Source organism: Bactrocera latifrons, unplaced genomic scaffold (genome assembly GCF_001853355.1).
Source record: "Bactrocera latifrons isolate USDA-ARS-PBARC rearing strain unplaced genomic scaffold, ASM185335v1 scaffold_223, whole genome shotgun sequence".
NCBI classification, from domain to species: domain Eukaryota; kingdom Metazoa; phylum Arthropoda; class Insecta; order Diptera; family Tephritidae; genus Bactrocera; species Bactrocera latifrons.
In genome coordinates, this window is record NW_017535775.1 from 456,402 (window position 1) to 476,369 (window position 19,968).

Sequence of the window (19,968 nt, forward strand, 5' to 3'; positions counted from 1 at the left end):
CCGATCTGGCTTTGCACTTTTCAATACGTACAGTCAAGTAGTTTGATGAATTTTCATGTGCTGGAAGGTAGTACCACAAATAACCAATAACGAAGCCAAACAGCCTCAATCCTTTTGGAGAGCTACCGCCACGGAGGCTGGATTTCCAACAATTGTACCAAAGATTCTTTGTTTTGCTACCCTGGCATTAAAATTGGCAAACACATTTTTACATGTGGCGGAGGCAGCCGTCATAAGCGCGCTCCAGCCGCTCCTAAAAGGCATCGTCAGTATTATCGTCCTTCTCTTCCGTCGGGGCGGAGGCGTAAATCAGTGTTATGTTAAAAAGATCTCATACGGATTGTGACTAGATGCCAACCACGAATCCGAATTTGCGCTTCTTTATATGGCCGCTGTAGTAAATGTTACAAGGACCCGATTACGCTGAAGCTTCCTCTCTTTTAGCCGTGAGCCCAGGCTCCACATTCTTAAAGTCCTTCCACTTTGTACAAGTATCTGCAATAATTTAACGAGTCCAAGAGTAAAATTAATTTGGTTTAGTCTAATTTTTGGTGCTCAAATTATTTTATTATATCATATCATTGTCAGTGCTTGGGAGGGTTTCTAAAAGTATTGAAATTTTTTCTGGAGTCCATGTCAAAATGAAGTTAATTCATTTTGGTACCTAGAAACGGCTTCATTGTACTACTCAATCTCACAAAAACTTGCGAACATGCTCTCTTTTCGGGAGCTCGGCTAGTCTTGGAAGTCTTCAACTACGAGTATCAGTTGCTTCACAATATTTTTCCTCTCTCACTTTCGTTTTACTTACAGAACCTCCATAAATAAATAAACACGAATTTCTGATAGTTTTGAAACTTGTATTGACTTAGAACACTCCTTTTTTTGAATCTTTCTAAAGAGATAGATTCAGTTTTGGACTTAATAATATCTATTTAATTAAATAAATAATAACTTAAAATTATTATACCACAGAAGAACTTGTTTTAGTTAGTAAATAAGTAAATATGACCTATCATCATGACTTGTAGAGGTTATGCTAAAGTGTTTCGCGAGGATTTCACAGCAGAAGCTTGGTGTTTGCCTTGACGTCGAAGAAGAACTTTTACTTAATATTTATATAATATTTTTACATACATATTTATCGTAATAACTACTAACACACTCTTGACTAGCATCGTTGTCTGAAATCAGTTCTGCATTCTCACTTCCGTTTCTTAATTGCACTCTCAAGATTCGTTATTATTCCGTTTAGATGCCATTTTGATGCACACCATTGCCACCACCGCTTTGCAACTTTGACGCGCCAATACCATCGGCACCGCCACCGCAATATCCCTCCGTTGACGTGCTGCCGCCACCAGTGCTGCTGCCTTCACCTAAATTGCTATAGCCGCTGGTTGAGTCGTCGCTTTGATTGCTATTCTGATTGTGATTGTGAAATTGTTGTGATGTTGTTGTTATTTGATGTTGCTGATGCTGTTGTTGCTGCTGTAAAGGCATCTGCCCCAATGACTGGTGTACACCATTGTGATTGTGCTGGTGATGTGAACTGTGTGTAGGTGCACGGGGATCTTCTGGTGTCCAGGTGCGTGCGTAGAGTTTACTGCCCGGATAGCGGTCCCCCTTGCGATACCACGACAGCGAATGTGCAATACCGCCGCCTGTAAAGGTAGACAATTTCATGTAGTAGCGCGTATTGCAGGATGTATAGATAAATATTTTACTTAGGAAGAGAGATTGCTTTAAGTGTGTGAAATTTACAGAATAATCTTAACAAGTTTTTTTATAGCGGGTTCCAATGTCCTATGAGAAATATTGGGACGCATTGATTTTATACTCTGTACAGGTATATTCAGTTTGCCACGAAGTTTGCAACACCAAGAAGGAAACCACGGAGACAGTGGATTGTATTAGTTTGTCAAAAAAGTCCTGCGGTATTTTCGCTAGTTGGCGCTGAGAGCGCGTAGTTCTAGTTTTATTCGTCGCATCGGGTCATACCTATACCTTTTTGGAAAGCTCATTTCACGCGCTAACACGTGTTTGATTGATTGTCGTTTCTTTTAAGTCGTTCGTGAGTTATAGCGTCGCAAGCATGGAGCAAAATAAAGAGAAAATACGGCATATTTTACAGTACTACTACGATAAAGGCAAAAATGCATCTCAAGCCGCCAATAAAATTTGTGCAGTTTATGGACCCGATACAGTTTCCATTACCACCGCACAACGATGCTTTCAACGTTTTCGATCTGGTGTAGAAGTGGTCGAAGATGCGCCACGCTCTGGAAGGCCTGTCGTCGAAAATTTCGATAAGATCGCTGAATTGTTCGAAAGAGACCGGTATAGTAGCAGCCGTAGCATCGGTCAAGAGCTGAGCATGAGTCATCAAAAAAATTTTTATGAACAATTTAAAATAAAAATACCGCAAGAAATACTGCAAGACATTTTTGACAAACTAATATATACATAATTTTTGAGATATCGATCTGAAAATTTGTTCACGTCTATAACACTGCCATTTTGGCACAGGAGATCTCAGTAGAAGGAACATGTATGGCTCTATGAGCATCGTGGCCTCGTCCTCTAAGAGCTTTAACGAACATATCTTCTAAACGACTAAAGCTACAACCACCACATCCGCCCAGACTAAATATTGTAAGAACTCCTACGGACAGTGTGAACTAGTCAAGTCCTGATGATACCGAAAATTAATCAAAACTCCAATTGCCAGCTTTTTATTAAAAATATCATTAAAGTTGTGGGATATATAGTATCATAGAAATTCGGAGATAATCATTTTCTAAAAAGAGTTTTGACAGGGTGTGCCCTGAAAGTAAGAGGACTGGGTCGATTCAAAAAATTATTGAACCAATCGTTAGAATTCTTTAAAAACTTTCAAAATAGGCTCCTTCTGCGTCGAAATCGCGCTGCGTCACGGAAGATATTCTACGGAATAGCCTTGTGAGCCGAGGTGCATACTGCTTGGATCCCCTTTCATAGGCCTTTTTAAACAATTAGACAGCCTGTAGGGCGGCTGCGGAACCGTTGGCGTTGACGGTTTGTTCAGGAGGAACAAATTCATGGTAGACGATTCTTTTGATGCCAAAAACGACAATGAGCATGATTTTTACTTTGGACTTGCTCATTCTACCGGTCTTCATCAGCAAGCTCTTCCCGACCCTTCAAAAAGACCTGGTGCCAACGAAACACACCACTTCTTGCTTAAACATCCTCTGTGTAAACCCGCTCAATCATATCAGACGTCTCTATCTCAGATTTACCAAGTTTACAAGTCTGCTCTAACGAACGCTGCATTTTCGGCTTTTACCACTCGCGAAAATATTTGTTCTGACTCGCCAGGTGCTCGGAGAGAACTAACCAGCCGCTCGTTCGTTACCTAGGAACCACCTCTACCCAATCCAGTCGGTCGGTCCAAATCAGTCCTGCTCCTTTCCGGACAAACCCTGTATGTCATAAATGGTTTGAATCGGATTAATAATTTGTTTAGCCCCAAATACCTAACAGAAAAATCTTCCAAACTCCCAGTTGACTTTATACCACATACATCAGCAAGAGTCGAGTGGAAACATGCCCTAGACCCCATATAACAAATCTTATGCACCCGAAGGTATTTCTCTGACTTTGTTACTGGTAAGTCGTAAGAGTATGAAATATTCGGTTACTTGTTTATTTATGAAATGTATCATAGTTTCGATGCAAGCAAGGCTCAGTTTTTTTTTTTTTTTTTTTTTTTGATTAGACCGTCAAAGTACTTTCATATTAACCTTTACACCGTTCCCTTATATATTATATGTGAGTCCAAAAAATCATTTACTCTATAAATTATAATTATTAAAAAATTCATGAATGGTAGATGATTCCAGAAATATAATCTTATATTTTCTAAGTGGGCGCCACGTAACTGTATCTACAATGTACTCCCCTCGGCACAAATAAAGAGCTTAGCTCAGTGCTTGATTTCTTCAATGAAAGTGTCAACAATTTTAACGCCCAAACAATTAAAATGCCAGCAAATGCAATTACAACGAAAACGAAAACAACAACAACATAACTCATTGTAGAATCCTTTCCTTGCCTGCCTCTCATCATGTGTACACGAACCCCAGCCGTCTGTCGGCTTGCTGCACTGGCAATCAAGAATCCATTAGCAGCAACATTACAACCCCATTAGAGGGACGATGAGCAAAGGTAAGCACGAAGATGTCGACGGCGCATAATCTCTGCATCGTACTCATGCTTGCCGTTTGTCATCCTGTTTGTTATTGCAGCTGCATGCTGTGCCACAATTATGCTGCCGCTAGTTGTTGCCGCTTTGCTCTCGATTTTTGTTATTGTTTGGCAAATAAGAGTGCCTTCATGTGTGTGTTTGCGCAAAACGTTAAAAACTCGCATGCTGATTGCCTTTTGGCACTTTTTTTATGTTGTTTTTTTATTCGAATTATCCTTTCTGTGTGTCTATACAGTGTTGCATGTTCGGATTTTCGGCAGTTGTAACAACAACAAGCGCAGCTAAGCATAAGCTGCCAATCAGCGCGTGTTGCAGCATCAAGGGTAGAAAGTATCAAGGCTTTGCGCAAGTATGTGCTTGTTCTCACTGGTTTATGGACTGGCTTTGAGGGCGTTACGCAGTGTGCCACCAGCTTCCTGCCAAACAACTTAAGTTTCGTGCAATTTGTTCCGGCGGTAAACGATGCGCTTTCATAGATATGTTGTGTGGGCGGTCGAAGGGTGAGGTCTGTCAAGCTGCGCCGCTTCCCAGACACCGTGTTTAAAGTGCACGAATGGTGTTTTTCAAGTGTTTTCACTTAACAAAATGCAGCATTCACTCCATTATTTACATTGGTGTCAGTTTCTTTGTAAAGTGTCTGTTGAGTTTACTCTTATTTTCGGTGCTTATTTGTTGCCTGTTGATGTGAAAATGTGCAGGGCGTGCGCTTAATACGGACAGTTAATTAAATATGTACACTGTGTTTTTGAGGTAGAGAATTGGAGGCTATCTTTCGTTGAGAAGGAGCTACCCTTCCGATTGTTGTTAATGTAAGTATCTCTGAAGTCATTGTTAGGAATACTGTCGAGTTGACAATCTTTCACGAATAAAAATTCGGGTCCGTTTCGGTCACGTAGACCCGGTTGTCGGTTTTTTTTATGGATCAGTTTGTTTCACCGCTAAATCGGCGGTCCGATACCAATGATTTCTAAAAACTTTTCAATAAAATAATTATTCCTTTGAAACCATTTATTTTGGGACAAAAAAGCACCCGGAAATTTTAATTAAATTCTCCTGGTAAATGATATTTCAAAAAAATATATATTTGATAAGTTGGTAAGACTGTCTGCCATGCTAAATATGAGCGCGATCTGTCACCCAGTTGATTTACATCAACTGCTTAAGCCGGCACATCTCAGTAACGCGTTGCGATTGTTACAATGGATAAAAATGTCGAAGAAAGAGTTTGTCTCAAATTTTGTATTTCTAATCAAATTTCGTGTGAGTAATCGTTGCGAATGCTGAAAAAAGCTTACGATGATTCAGTTTTATGAAAAACAAAAGCTTACGAGTGTTACAAAGTCTTCAAAAACGCTCGAGAGGTCTTTGAAGACATGGCTCGTTCTGGACGACCTCTTCAACTGATAAAAACACTAAAAGAGTAAAGGATATGGAGCTGGAAAATCTTTAGGCATGTATTAGAGAAATCTTGAGGCATGTTTTTGAGAGATGGCTAGATAGCTCGACATCTTTTGCGAGTTCGTTCGAATGATTTTCGACTCGTCCCGACAAAGTTTAATTTTTTCAATGAGAGTACGATTGTGACCGAATTTAAAGCCAAAAACGCATTTAATACCATCGATTAACCACCATATTCACTAGATTTGGCTCCATGTGATTTTTTGTTCCCCAAAACTGAAATTGTCCCTCCGTGGAACCCGGTTTCAGTCGATCGGAAAGAAAAATTCCCGAAAAGAAAATGAAGAGGCTGGGGAGTGCTTATGAAAAGTGTTTCGAGGATTGAAAAATCGATGGCATAAATTTATTACATCTGTTGGGAATTACTTTGAAGGTGACATAATAAATATTAATCAATAATTAAATAATTGATGTCTCTACATATGTATATAGTATATATAAATGATCAGTGTGATGAGCTGAGTCGATTTAACCCTGTCCGTCTATCTACCTGAATATAAGCGAACAAGTCTCTCAGTTTTTGGGATAATAAATTGTGTGTTCTTTTCTCTCCAAGAAGCTGCTTATTGGCAATCAAGCACTTGTAAGGAAAATTTTATTATATAACAAGATAATATTTTATTTGAGAAGGATATTCTGGCATTGGTGCAACCGAAATTAATTTTTTTTTATTTAACTATCAACTTAACTATAAAATTAAAGTTTTATCAATTCAGGACAATTTCTACACATTTCGTCATTACATCTAAAAATTAACACTACAAGTCTTTAAATAATCTCAAACATGGAAAATAAATTTACTCTTCCTTTCAACCACCCACATCCACTGTTTTACCGACACCACTTTGTACACCCATCTTCGACGGTGTTTATTAGCTATTCGTACCTTCAGTGCTATGCGCCAAATCATTCAACTTTTTCGAACATACATACGAGTATACTACTATAGTATCTACATACATATGTATGGTGTGGTCTATTGAAGTATTGCCATCTGTTGGCGTAAAACGGATTTCTCACGGTATGATTATGTTGATTTTCTCCATTTCTCCGCTTTCTGCTATATTTTCATTGCATGTTTCCTCTTATCTGTTGTTACATTATTTTTGTTGTAGTGTGTACTTGTTTATACGCTATTTTTGTTGCAACGCTATTAAAGGTTTTCTTAAAGAACAACTTTCAACTGATTCAGAAATAATAAAAGTAAAAATTTCCGAACGCAATATGGAAAACTGAAAGGTTGAATATTCGGTATAGCAATTACTAAAAATAGAGATTGAAATGACGAAAATGTTTTTTGTGGATAGTCCAAAATTTCCTAGGTAACTATAAAGGAACAAATTAGGAAGACATTGTGCAAAATAAACTCTCAGACTCTAGATACAAATCTGGGTATGAACCTAAACTATAACTTAAACTATCTCCGCAAATATCTGAATAAATTTTCGAATAATTATGAAAGTTATAGTGAGAAACAGAGAGCACTTCAACCAGGATCTTAAAGTGATGAAAGAATGGTATCGAGGTAGTTCAGATCGTCATGTGATAGTATATTACTGATGGTCAAAAGATATAACCACCTGTATAAAAGAAAAGCTCATAAAATATTAAAATATTAAATTTCATTGAAGGATAACATATGTTTTGGACATTTTTCTGTATAGTATTTACTTATTTTTCAAAACAAATCTGCCTTTAAGAATATAATTGTAATTTTTTCATGTTTTCTGATTTTTCTAGTGTAGAATTGAAACAAAAATTTTGAAATAAATCAGAGCAAATCTTACGAAACCTTCGATAGTTCCATGGACTCAAATATGTATATCCAAAATCGATCTTATATCTAGGGCAATAAAACTACTGTAGACCTTTACAGGATTTCGTAAATATTGTTTATGCTACTGCACTAATAACTACTTTGAACTTTTCCTACTATCTACCACCTATCCTGCATGCTATTTGAAAAGCACAATGGGATCAAAATTTTAACGTTTTTCAAAGAGCAAAACCTGTCTGGAAGGTCGAGTAACTCTTACTGTATATAGCAGAACCTTCAACTACTTATTTAGGTATAGTGCTCATAAAACCGACAAATATTACTCATGCACCGACTTTTGAGCTCTTTTAATTTCACTCTTCTAACACCTCCTTCCATATAAACCTACATTTGTATAATATCAATGATCAGAATATAGTAAGTAGCTAAAAATTTTTCGCTAAAATTTTACCCAGGGAAGCCCGAAGATCTATGATCCAAAAATGATTTGATATCTAGGACAGTAAAACCACTGTAAACCACACTTATTTCTGGTTAAAAAATTATAAAAACTTGAAAAGTGGTTGGATGCTTTGGTGCTGTTTATAGTGGCATTTATGTTTATTGAGTTTCAAGACGTGGGAAAGACACATGAAGTTCGAAAAAATAGAGTTTTTGCTTACAACTGTCAGCTGGGGTTTTAATGAAGACATTAATAACTTAACATCTATTTGAAGGAGAAATGCTCAATATCTTCGTAGCATACTCCCAAATGTTTGCTCCGAAGCCAATGTACGTTCAAAACATAATCATATCATCAATAAAAATGAAAGATTTAACGAATAAACAGTCTTCAAGCGGCGGATAGATTTGTTTACATATTTTTTGTCTCAGAAAAACACTTTGAGATGTGGTTGCTGTAGTTGTACTAAGTTTTATCAAAAAATTTTAATACATGCTAATTTTTTTTTATTTAAATTTTTATTTAAACGTGTCTTACAAATAGATTAATTTTACCCTATTATAATCGAAAGAGTTCAAAGAGAAATTCGTTATCAAAGCTTTAATGGAACCGTCTCCATTACTGCAACTTTCTTCCTTTAAACTTTCTTTGCATTCTTACAGTTGCCCGCGCAGTGGACGATCAAGGCCGAGCGAAGCTTTAAGTGTGCACTCTGCGGGCACCCTAATCCGGATTTGTCTACGATAACTGTCATCCAACCATAGAAATATTGAAAAAATTCTATTTGAATCAACCTCATACCTTTACACCAGTAGAAGGAGACCACACTTAGAGGTTATAAAGTCAAAAAATGAAATTTCAAAAAAATATAAGTGAACACATTTATTTACAAATAAATGATGTACTAAATGCTTCAATAGCTACAAACGAGCATATCAGTTCAAAATTAAAAAAAACAAACGCGGTACAAATAACTCAATCTCTAAAGAGAGCTTTATATGTTGAAAAAAATTTACTAAAAAGCACATCCTTTCTAGTAAAATTAAAATTTATTTGTTTTGACAAACTTAAAAAAAAATATTCAAAATATGTTATACGAAAAATTTTGAAACGGTAAAATTTTAACGCTTTTGCCGTTTCTACTTGCACCCTTTCAGCTAAAAAAATAAGGGCTAATAGGCACAAATACATACATATATGCCATTTGAACGATGCATCGCTTGCAGAAAGCAATTTATATTCATTCAAATTTATAATATATAAATGTATATAAATACGAGTATACATATATATGTATGTATGCAGCACCCTTGCTGCCTACCTCCTTTTTTTGCATGCGCTGCCACCTCATTCAATTTGAATAGAAGAATTATTAACCAAAAACCGTGACTAAAGATGGTTTTATTAGCGAGAGCTGAACGTAAATACCACGTGCAACACGCATACCCATGAAAAACTGAGAGTAACGTCGGCAATTTAAGAAATTCGCATTGGATGGCACTGAATGATCGATACTTCCGCTTCCCCTTTCAACTTAGCCGAGCACCTTTTTTTTTTTTGTTTGAAGGATTTCATGAGAAAAGTGTGAAAATTCTAATTAGTCACACTTAGCAGCTTATTGTGGCTGCTGTAAGCAGTAACTAAAACTCGTATAGAACGTGCACGCACATGTCTGTGGGTAAGCGTGTGTGGTTTTAGGTCCTGGGTGAACTGTCTGTCAATGAATTTTGTGTTTGCCACCACCCGATCACATTAGCGCCGCGGTGTATTACATCGAGTTCAAGCTGGTGTTCTTGCTCAAAGGATCTTCATTTGAGCGTGCAGCTTGCGGCATAAATTCGCGGTAACACACGATGAGTATGTGCTATGAGTCGTCAATTTATTTCTACTGTTCAATCGGTCGAAAATATAAAATCGTTCATAATTTTTTTGTGAAAAAATACGAAATTTAAGGCAAATTATTATTATATGCAATGTATACGCTCGCCCCGTGGTTTCAGTTGTGGGCGTAAACGCTTGACCAATTTGATTGATGTTCATATAATATGTCAAAAAACATAATTGTATAACATTAGCATCGCGTGCAAGATCTGCTTATGAGTAATAATTAGTTCAATTCAGTCGGCGAATATTTCAATGGACAGTCAAATTTATATATTTTTTACAAGTGAAGAACAACATACATTATATATACAGGTTGTTAACCTTCAAGAATTTTGAAATGCTCTACAACGTCACGTGGTAGCTCAAAAAGAATTAGCAAACTCACGCCGTGAGTTCACTAGAAGTGAACGACAAAGATATCCAACCAATCTTATGAGATAAAAAGCGAAGAAATCTCCACCAAAAGTTTTTTGTTTTTGGAAAATAGTGGCAAAATTATCTCTCAAAAGTTTTTATCCACATTTGTGGAAATAATTCCAACCAGGCTTATGAGGCAAAAAGCGAAGGAAGCTCCAAACTATCAGATCTCGACAAAAAATCGTGCTTTTTTGGAAAAGACTCCGAAAATGATATCTTCAAAGTTTTAGTCTACATCTCTGATAACGCAAAGCTCGGAGAAATGTTCAATTATGTTTTTAGTTTTGGTTTCAGTTGGTTTTGACTACAGTTCTTAGAAAATTTCTCCTTGAAAACGAAAAAATAATCGAGTTTTTCTTATTACTTCACATGTTCGCTTAAAAAAGAGAAAGTAAAGAAAACAGTATTCCTTACAATATTTATAAACAGTTTTTTATGCTACGACGCCGTTTGTGGCCTTTTAGTTTCACACTTGTAATATCTACCTCCATACGAATTTACAGATGGATGACATCAATGACTAGAATATATTAAGAAGCTGAAAATATTTCGCTTTAATAAAAAAAAATTTTGTCTAAAAAAGCCCGAAGATCTACGATCCTCCTAATGCCATTCTTACTCCTAACTACCAGGGCTTCGGCTGGCGAGGTTGTTTCTTGGCGAGTACGATTTAAAATGGTTCAAGAAACTAATCAAGCTTCCCAGAAACAAGTAAGCGCTGCTTGTGGGACTTTATACAGGTCAAGAGCAAGCTCCGATGTCATCTGTATAAACAATTGTACTGGTTTACAGATCAGTGTCGATTTTTCCATCAAAGAGCAGAGACACCTGAGCCTGGATTGCACCGCAATTGCAGGACGGCGGAGTCAGGCAATCGGACAGTTTTTTCCCCCAAACATTAACCGAAGAGCTTTGCTAAGCCTCTTTGATTTGAATTGGATAAACGAAGTTGTAAGGCTTGGTTGTAAGAACAGCAGAGGACACAATAGACCACAGGTGGCAGTGCAATCCTCAAAATGTATTCCAATCCAATATAATAGACTCTCAATTCACTCGTCTATGACGTCCATATGCACGAAATTTGTATAGAAAATCATAGGAATTTTAAAATTTCGGATTTGGACCGTCTAATTGTCACAAGTTTTTGTTTACATTGATATCTGACGAGCTTGTCGATGTTCGTTTGTCAAAAGCTCACACTTCATTGCCTATTCATTCATTCTTAGCCAAAAACCATACTCTTCCGATTCCCCAACCTGCAATTTGTACGACTTTTTTCTATTTCTAAAAAAAATCCCTTTGAGTTTTAGATAGAGAGAAGTGCATAATATCGAATAGGAATTATTTTGAAGGCTACAGCATTAATGTAGACGAATGAACTTTTTTTTTGTGAAAAAAATAAAATTCCGGTTATTTTTTGAACACACCTCGCTAAACCAGAGATGTAACAAATATTATTACACAATTTTAGTACTCACTTCTATCTTTTAGGATGATCTTCTTCGGCGGCTCCTTTTGATAGTTGCGCTGCAAACTCAAGCCCGGTTCATTGCCATTTTTATCCTTTTTCACCATCTCACTAAGAAAAGTTATATAACTGATGGCCAATTTCAGTGTATCGACTTTACTCAAACGTTTCTCATATGGCAAAGTGGGAATGTGTGAACGTAAACCCTCAAATGCCTCATTGATGCTCTGCATGCGACGACGTTCACGCAAATTGGCCGCTTGTCGCTGTTGCGCCATTTGCGAGGCACACTTCAAACGACGCGTCTTGTGCAAGCGACTAATTCGAAAAGAGAGAAAACATTGATATCAGAACTAATAAGAACCGCCATCGTAACTGTATGTAACCCACCTCTTTTCATTGTTTTCTTGATCACTATTGAAGCCACTGCTATACGCATCATCTTCATCACTCTCCGAGCTGTTGTCATCATCGCCAAAGAAGAACTCCGAACTGGAGCTGGAACCATTCGTCGCCTGTGAGCCTTCGAAAAAGTGTCGCGCCATTGTCGCTTCCAAATCGAAATTGTCGAGGGAGAACATTTTTGCGGTTATATTAGTCAAAGGTGCGGACTGACGTGTATTAATATTGTTGTTGCTAATGTAATTCCCTTCACTTGTTGACTCGTCCAATCGTTCGTAAACACATTTATTTAATTGAATAATTGGCATTTAATAGTTTTAGCATTTTCCTTTCAAAAGTTCTGCTTTCTAAGTGCGCGCACGCGTCGCTTCCGATTTCAGTACTCGTATTTGACTTATGACTTTCGTCACAAAACGATATGGCTTGTGCTCGTATCTACAACGGGCCGCGTGTCCTACACGTGCGCTTTACACCCGAACAAGTGTTCTCCGGAAGCACACAGCTGTGGTCGTCTATTGTTTGTAGATTATTTGTTAGATAACAATTAGTTTGTTTATCATCGGAATCAATGTTGCTGTCACCACCCCTCTACTCTTCGGCACTACCGACAACGTTCGGTTAGTTTGATTTCCTTATCAATTAGCTGGGAAATCGTTCTATGTAAAGAGATAAATATGATTATTATCTGATGATGTTTGTTCGGACTCTTATTGGATGGTTTATCATTAATTTATGATGACATTTTAAGTAGGGATATTTGAGATTATTGATTTTTGCATATCTATTGTAATAAAAATGTTTTACATGGGTTTGGTTATCAAAAACATTTTGCTTTACATATTATTATCACTTATGTACTTAATGCTCGAATATAGAAAGCGTTTGGCCTAACAATGAAAGAACTTTTTCGAAAGAAATATGGCGACGTACTCTTCACCTAGAGTAAGGCAATTGTTGTAACAGTCCTTCAACATTTCGGATACCTATTCGAAATTTGTGTGAAACCACCTTCCAGCGAGATCTCTTGAAGCTGGGAAAGAGAAAGTATTAACGCAGAACCAAATCTGGCCAATATGATAAGTGTGCCCTTAGTTCAAAACCTATGTCTTTCATTTTATGGATTGTATCGCAAGCTGAATGAGTCAAATCGAATCAGTTATGCAACCTTTGCAGTCTTTTTGTTTTTTTTTTCCTAACAGGAAACAATGTTTAATTAAAACACGAAGTTTTTTTTCATCATGAAAATACTTACTCCTGAACACACCGAATAGACCACGTCCAGCACGCAGTGATGAAGAAAATATAGCAAATATAACCGTGGAGAATTGATTCGGCGTCATTTACAGCAACTTGAACTGCCGTATGGAATGACTTGGCTCATTTTACATAGAGATCCTAAATCGAAAGCCTACAAAATACAGCTTGTGCACTTGTGAACTGAAGGCGCGCGATAGATATGACGTTTTGAAGCCATATTTTGTTCAGCGATGAGGCCAATTTCTGCTTCAATGGATATGTAAACAAAGAAAATTTCTGCATTTTGGGACAAAGAGCAACCTGAAGAGATTCAAGAGTTGCTGTTTCATGCAGAAAAAATAATTAGAACGTAATCGTCAATGGCGACCGTCTCTTCCCATACATCGCATCAATCAATGGATTTATTGAGAGAACACTTCGGTGAGCAGATAATTTCACGTTTTTGGCTGGTCGATTGGCCACTAAGATCGCTTTTTTCTGTGGAGATATGTAATCTAAGGTATATGCGGACAATTCCGCTTTGATTTAGGACTTGGATCAAAACATCACGCGTGTCATTTGTCAGTTACCAGTCGAAATGATCGAACGAGTCATCGAAAATTGGACTAAATGGATGGACCATCTGAGACGTAGCCGCGACCAACAGGAGAAATACTCTGGTCTTCGAATAGTCGTATGCCAAAGGATCCGTGGGTTATGTAAACATGGACAATTTTCGACATCGACAAAAATTCAAAACTTCGATACCTAGTGTGAAATTTTGGGAAAAATACTTTTTTTTTTCCTTTTAAAAAAATATACTAAAATTTCCAATCGATATCTCAAGTAGTTTCAGTTCAATCCGATTTGGCAATATATTTTTAAAGGCATTTTTCTCAAAACAATAATTTTTAAATATGCTTGAGTGATAACTCAAAGACAAATGATCCGATCATCATGAAATTTTCTGCCTTCCGTATAATTCTACATGCAATGATTTATCGTGATTTGAACTGATCAAAAATGAAATTTTAATAGACCAAATACTAAAACCAAAAGTTGTGATAAAATTCACTTTTTAAGCGCTGTTATTTCCTCAATTTTTTATCTTTTTTAATCGTAGGTCGGGGTTAGGGAGAATATCTTGTAGTTTAACAATAATTTTTAATTTTTTGTTTAATTCAAAAGACTGGAAGCACTACAGGACTTTTGTAAAATAATTTAACATTTAATACATTTTTTCAAAAATACATTACATATTCTTGAAACATGTAAATATACACCGATTGAATTTCAAAACAAACAATAAATTTTTTTTTTTAATTTGCCAAAAATAAGCGTTGATAAGCTTTTTTTAAACTCTCCCTCGGGACCACTGGACTAAGTATTGCATCAAGGCTGTTGTTAGTTGTGATCATTAATTTTTTTATTTTTATACCCTGAACAGGGTATATTAAGTTTGTCACGAAGTCTTTAACACCCAGAAGGAAGGTCGGAGACCCTATAAAGTATATATATAAATGATCAGTATGCCGAGCTGAGTCGATTTAGCCATGTCCGTCTGTCTGTCCATCTGTCTGTATACATACGAACTAGTCCCACAGTTTTTAAGGTAACGTTTTGAAATTTTGCAACCGTCATTTTGTCTTCAAGAAGCTATACTATAACATATAGCTACCTTACAAACTGAACGATCGGAATCAAGTTCTTGTATGGAAAACTTTCACTTTTGACAAGATATATTCACGAAATTTGATATAGATTATTTTCTAAAGCAACAATGTAATCTACGAAGAAATTGTTCAGATCGATTAACTATAGCAAATAGCTTCCATACAAACTCAATGATCGGAATCAAATGCTTCCATGGGAAACCTCCTCATTTAACGATATACATATGTATCTTCACGAAATTTCGTATGAGTTATTGTTTATAGAAATAATATAATATCGAAATAAATTGTTCAGATCGGCTCACTATAGCATATAGCTGCCATACAAACCGAACGATCGGAATCAAGGGCTTGTACGGAAAACTTTCGCATTTGACGTGGTATCTTCGCGAAATTTGACATGGATTACTGCTTAAGGTAATAACATAATCTCCGAAAAAATTGTTCAGATCGGATTACTATAGCATATATCCATACAAACTGTACACATAGTTACTTAAAAAATGCACCTGTGAAGGTTATATTAGCTTCGGTGCAGCCGAAGTTAACTTTTTTTCTTGTTTTTCTTTTCATAAACGTCAATATTTGCTAGACTCTTAAATTCTTTTAACAATCAAAGGTGTAAACTGATCGATTATAAATGAATTTCATATAATTTTTAATTTTATTACATTTTTACTTTAAGTTTACCTTACTCAGATGCCCGTGTCTTTCATTTTTGTTCACAATATATTTTGTATTTTCTGTTGAGTTGATTTGTTTTGTATATTATACGTTATTTGATACACTCCTTATTTGTAATTTCATAGTAATAACATTTTATATTTGCAATTAAACACTTAACAACACTTTTTATTAAAAACAATTGAGTTCAAGCATTGTATGAAGAATAACGAATTATGCATTTTATGTTTAGTTTAATCTTTTTCAACTTGAAATGCAAATTTTATATCCCGTCGGGTCTGACCGTCGCCAAATTAAAGTTGAACCGCTTTTAGGCGCATAAACGCGCGCCACATCCGTTCACGAGATCGCACAACAAATGAATGCCAGGCGGTAGTATATAGTGGTCGTTCAGTTGCCGATATCCTGACAATTGATAAGTGAATGTTTATTACAAACTCTCTGCCGCCCCACCATGCAGTAATATTGGTTTATTTGAGGGGTTGTTTTTCCTGTTGCAGGGTGGTGACTGTGCTGCCAGATTGTTTTGCTGCCAGCAGTGATAATGAACCAAATCCAAATAATTATGTGTGTGTGTGTTCCGGTTCTGTGCAGGCCACAAGTTGGGTTGAGTGTAAGTTAATTTCGACAATGATGGCGGCAAACTTCAAGAAATGAACTTACTGGGCGGAGCTTAGCTGTGCCAATCGGAGAGTGATTCGTGTGCTTAGTGAAGGAATGCTATTGTTTTTATTTTTATTTTATTTTTTTACTTTTGAAAGGTGTCAAAGCTCAATACGACAAGTGGTGCTATGTAATGCTTAGACGTATGGGTATAAATAAGATATATCCCTCGGAGGTAACGGCAAGATAACAAGCAAGGTAATTACCATATTTGCGTAAACATCAACTGAAGCAGACATCCTTTAGAGGTACATATACATACATGCACACATATGAGTTTATCATATATATATATATAAATTTTCCACGACCTCCGCCAGAGGAAAGAGGACCACATAGAGATTTAAAAAATAAGCAATTAAATAATATTTTACATCTTTTATAAAATACTTTTTATCCAAATATGCGATTTTCCAATATCGATTTTCAGGTAATCTAAAATCATATCCAAGCTTCTAATATATTTTCTTGGAAAACGATTTTTCTTTTAAGGGGTTAAATGAATGTACGAGTTTCCAAAAAAAATTTTATTGTCTTATTAAATTCCATAACACCTTCAGAAAATTGTCCTAAATTTTCAAGTTGATCCGAGTTGATAGTTTCGGAGATAGAGCCTTGAGAACTTGTGAGCTCGAGGCTAGCTAGGCTAAGTGCGTCGCCTTTAAACGTGTTTTTCCCGAAACTGTGTTTCTGAAGTCAGTTCGCAAGACTTCTAATTAAGAAATTCTACACAGATCTTTGAGATACTTTTCTTAAAGACTTGGACGAATGATTTTTTTCGATTACAACTATTATATTTGAAAAAAATGTCGCGAAATTTTCGTTTTTTTTGTTGTAAAAATGTCAGCTAAAAATGCAATTTTCAGTTTCTTTTTCCCTTCGTTCATGTTCTAAGTTAAGACTTTAACTAAAAACTGTTGTTGACACTTTAGATGATGCTGTAAGGATTCGGCCGAGTTGAAATATTTTTTTCCAAAAATTTCAGATTTTCTTTGTTATGAGTGTATGTTTATAACAATAAAAATTTTTAATAAAATATTTCATTTGTGTGAAAAAATTGTTAAAAAAATGCGGTTTTTACCATAGGAAACCCATGTAACCCCTTCACATTATTCGTGCCTCTCTAACCCACTAGTTTCTAGGCTACACTCAATCTCTTTTATACTATATCCATGCTACATAGCAGTCCTTAAAAAACTCTGTTTGTATGCACGGATTGTGCGTTTTTGCCTTCGAACTAATTTGTTTATACAGCTGCACAGCTGCTCATCACACAAATTTTCGTTAGTTCGCTTAAACATAATTTGTTTATCATTCCGATCCGCAGGACAATGCAATCATAACAGACTGCTCGTAAAACAACAACAGCAACGATCGAAATGATAAAAGAACAATATGTAATTTGTTCGATGTTAACCGCAAGCAACAACAAATTGAAATATTCTAATACATGTTTGTTTGTATGTGTGACTGCCGAAAATTAACCCTCATAAACGTATCTGTAGGGTGATGACTTTCATGCACAAAGCACTTAATTGCTTCTAGGAAATTTTGCTATTTGTAAAACTAGTTGAGTATTTCGTGACTAATATATAGATATGTATGGAGGGTCCATGATTTGAGGAGTTACAAAATTAAAAAAAAAAAAAACAAAAATCCAAATATATTTTTACAAATTTTCAAATAATTTATTAAAACTTATTTTATAGAATAGTTAGTTCTTTCTGACATGACACAAAATTTCGAATATTTTGGAAATAAATTAAAAAATGACAAAATGTTTCCTGCTGGGTCACAGCTTTATTTGCGTTTCTTTCTGGCGCGTTTTAAAAATTATGTCATTGAATGTGGCTAAACAATTGGATGAGGAATTATATTTTGACACCCTTGTCACTGGAAGTGCAGTTTTGAATAAGCAAATAATGAGCGTTACCCCCGAAGTGTGAAGGAGGTCTCGCGTATGAAGAATAGCTTAGATGCCAAAGTACAGAAAAGTGTTTCAAGATATTATAAAATGATGTATGTATATAAAAAAATAATTGTTAAAATAATATTTTTTAATTGCTTTAAAAATAAGTTAATAAGTTTTACTGATTAAAAATCGTCTTCTTCTTTATTGGCACAGCGCGCCAATCGTTCTTGCTTTTCCAAGTGTAGCCAGGTCTTTCTCCACCTGGTCCTTCCAACGGAATGGAGGTCTTCCTCTTCCTCTGCTTCTCCCGGCGGGTACTGCGTCGAATACTCTCAAAGCTGGAGTGTGCCTGACCTTGCCAACGCAGCCGCTGTCTTTTAATTCGCTGAACTATGTACATACATATATCTATGTATGTCAATGTCATCGTATATCGCGTACAGCTCATCGTTCCATCGACTGCGATATTCGCCGTTGCCAATGCACAAAGGTACGATTGAGCCATGTGTAGAAGTTCATGCAAGTGAGGAAAGTTCTCTGAGCGCCAATTGGGAATGGCCGAAAACGATTATTTTACATATGACTCAAGCAGCTCGCGATGTCCGGTATTAGACCAAGTATCCTCCAAGTAGCAAAAAAAACATCCAATTTGATATTCGACCTCTGTGCGCCATGCTGTAACTCTCATTATTATGTTAGTATCGACAGCATCTTTTTTTATACACCAGGTAGGTGTTTGTCTTACCACGTACATAGGCCTTTAGTAGGTTCATAGTGATTTTTTACATCCTAAAATGTACAAGATAGAAATGGCAAGTTCTTTCTAGTTTTAATGCTGAAAAATTGTAGTGGTTGACAAACAAAAACTTTATAAAATTAATTTTACAACATGACAATTAGAAATAGTGTACGACATAAAACATCATTAATCAGTATTTCAGCGATTTGAAAACATTGAAATTCAGATATACATACATATATGTACATACATATATGTATGTATATCAACAGAACTATTACAAAAGAGCAACATACTTGTTTCAGAATGAAGAATGCATCAATTTGCAGCATTTATTGCTGGCCCAAAACCCAAAGTCCAATTTTCAAGCAAATAATAATCACTGGAAAGTAGACGATTGGTTCACTGAAACATATTACAGAATTTTTCTATTATCAAAGTTAACCATTTTGGTTTCCTACATAGCCCAGTTTGTAAAAAAAACACTGAATACGCTTATTAAAATCAAACGCATTGAATTGAGCTTTTACCTACTACAGGTATATTATACCGAAAACCCAAGAACTTTTACTTCCGCTAAATAAATTTGTTTGTCCAACTTTAACCGCAATTAATTTTTCACCATTTTCGAAAATGATTCCAAAATCTTTTTTCAAAAATATACCTACTTAAGATCGTCTATCTTGATAGGATTACTTCAACGATAACTTCATCCTCGTATGCATTTCCCCCTCTACAAATCAACACAATATAAAGAAATACACGTAAAATGTCATGGAAAGGACTAAAACCGAAAAACGAGAGTTGAATGAATATGGGATTATTGGAATGTCACTTTAAAAATTAAAAAAAAATATATGTATATAATTATATGTATATGTGAACGACTGAAAAGGTAATTCCACAGTTAAAGCACATCTCACAATCAAACTCAACTATAGTGAAGTATCAAAAAAGGATCAAA

General features: G+C 35.9%; 1 protein-coding gene across 1 annotated transcript; it reads right to left on the reverse strand.

The window, feature by feature from the left end:
- Positions 1 to 970: 970 nt before the first annotated feature.
- LOC108968658 (protein twist) lies at positions 971 to 15,915 on the reverse strand. The gene is made up of 4 exons (XM_018932814.1): positions 15,697 to 15,915; positions 12,086 to 12,753; positions 11,706 to 12,013; positions 971 to 1,664 (listed from the first exon to the last, which is right to left on the reverse strand). Exons 2-4 carry the CDS (start codon positions 12,403 to 12,405, stop codon positions 1,252 to 1,254), a joined length of 1,041 nt encoding a protein of 346 aa, XP_018788359.1. The 5' UTR covers positions 12,406 to 12,753; positions 15,697 to 15,915; the 3' UTR covers positions 971 to 1,251.
- Positions 15,916 to 19,968: the final 4,053 nt, after the last annotated feature.

Coding starts and splice junctions, on each gene's coding strand:
- LOC108968658 (XM_018932814.1), bottom strand. CDS start 12,405: ATGCCAATTATTCAATTAAATAAATGTGTTTACGAACGATTGGACGAG. Junction 12,014..12,085: donor CAAGAAAACAATGAAAAGAG/GTGGGTTACATA, acceptor TTTTCGAATTAG/TCGCTTGCACAAGACGCGTC. Junction 1,665..11,705: donor GATCATCCTAAAAGATAGAA/GTGAGTACTAAA, acceptor CTACCTTTACAG/GCGGCGGTATTGCACATTCG.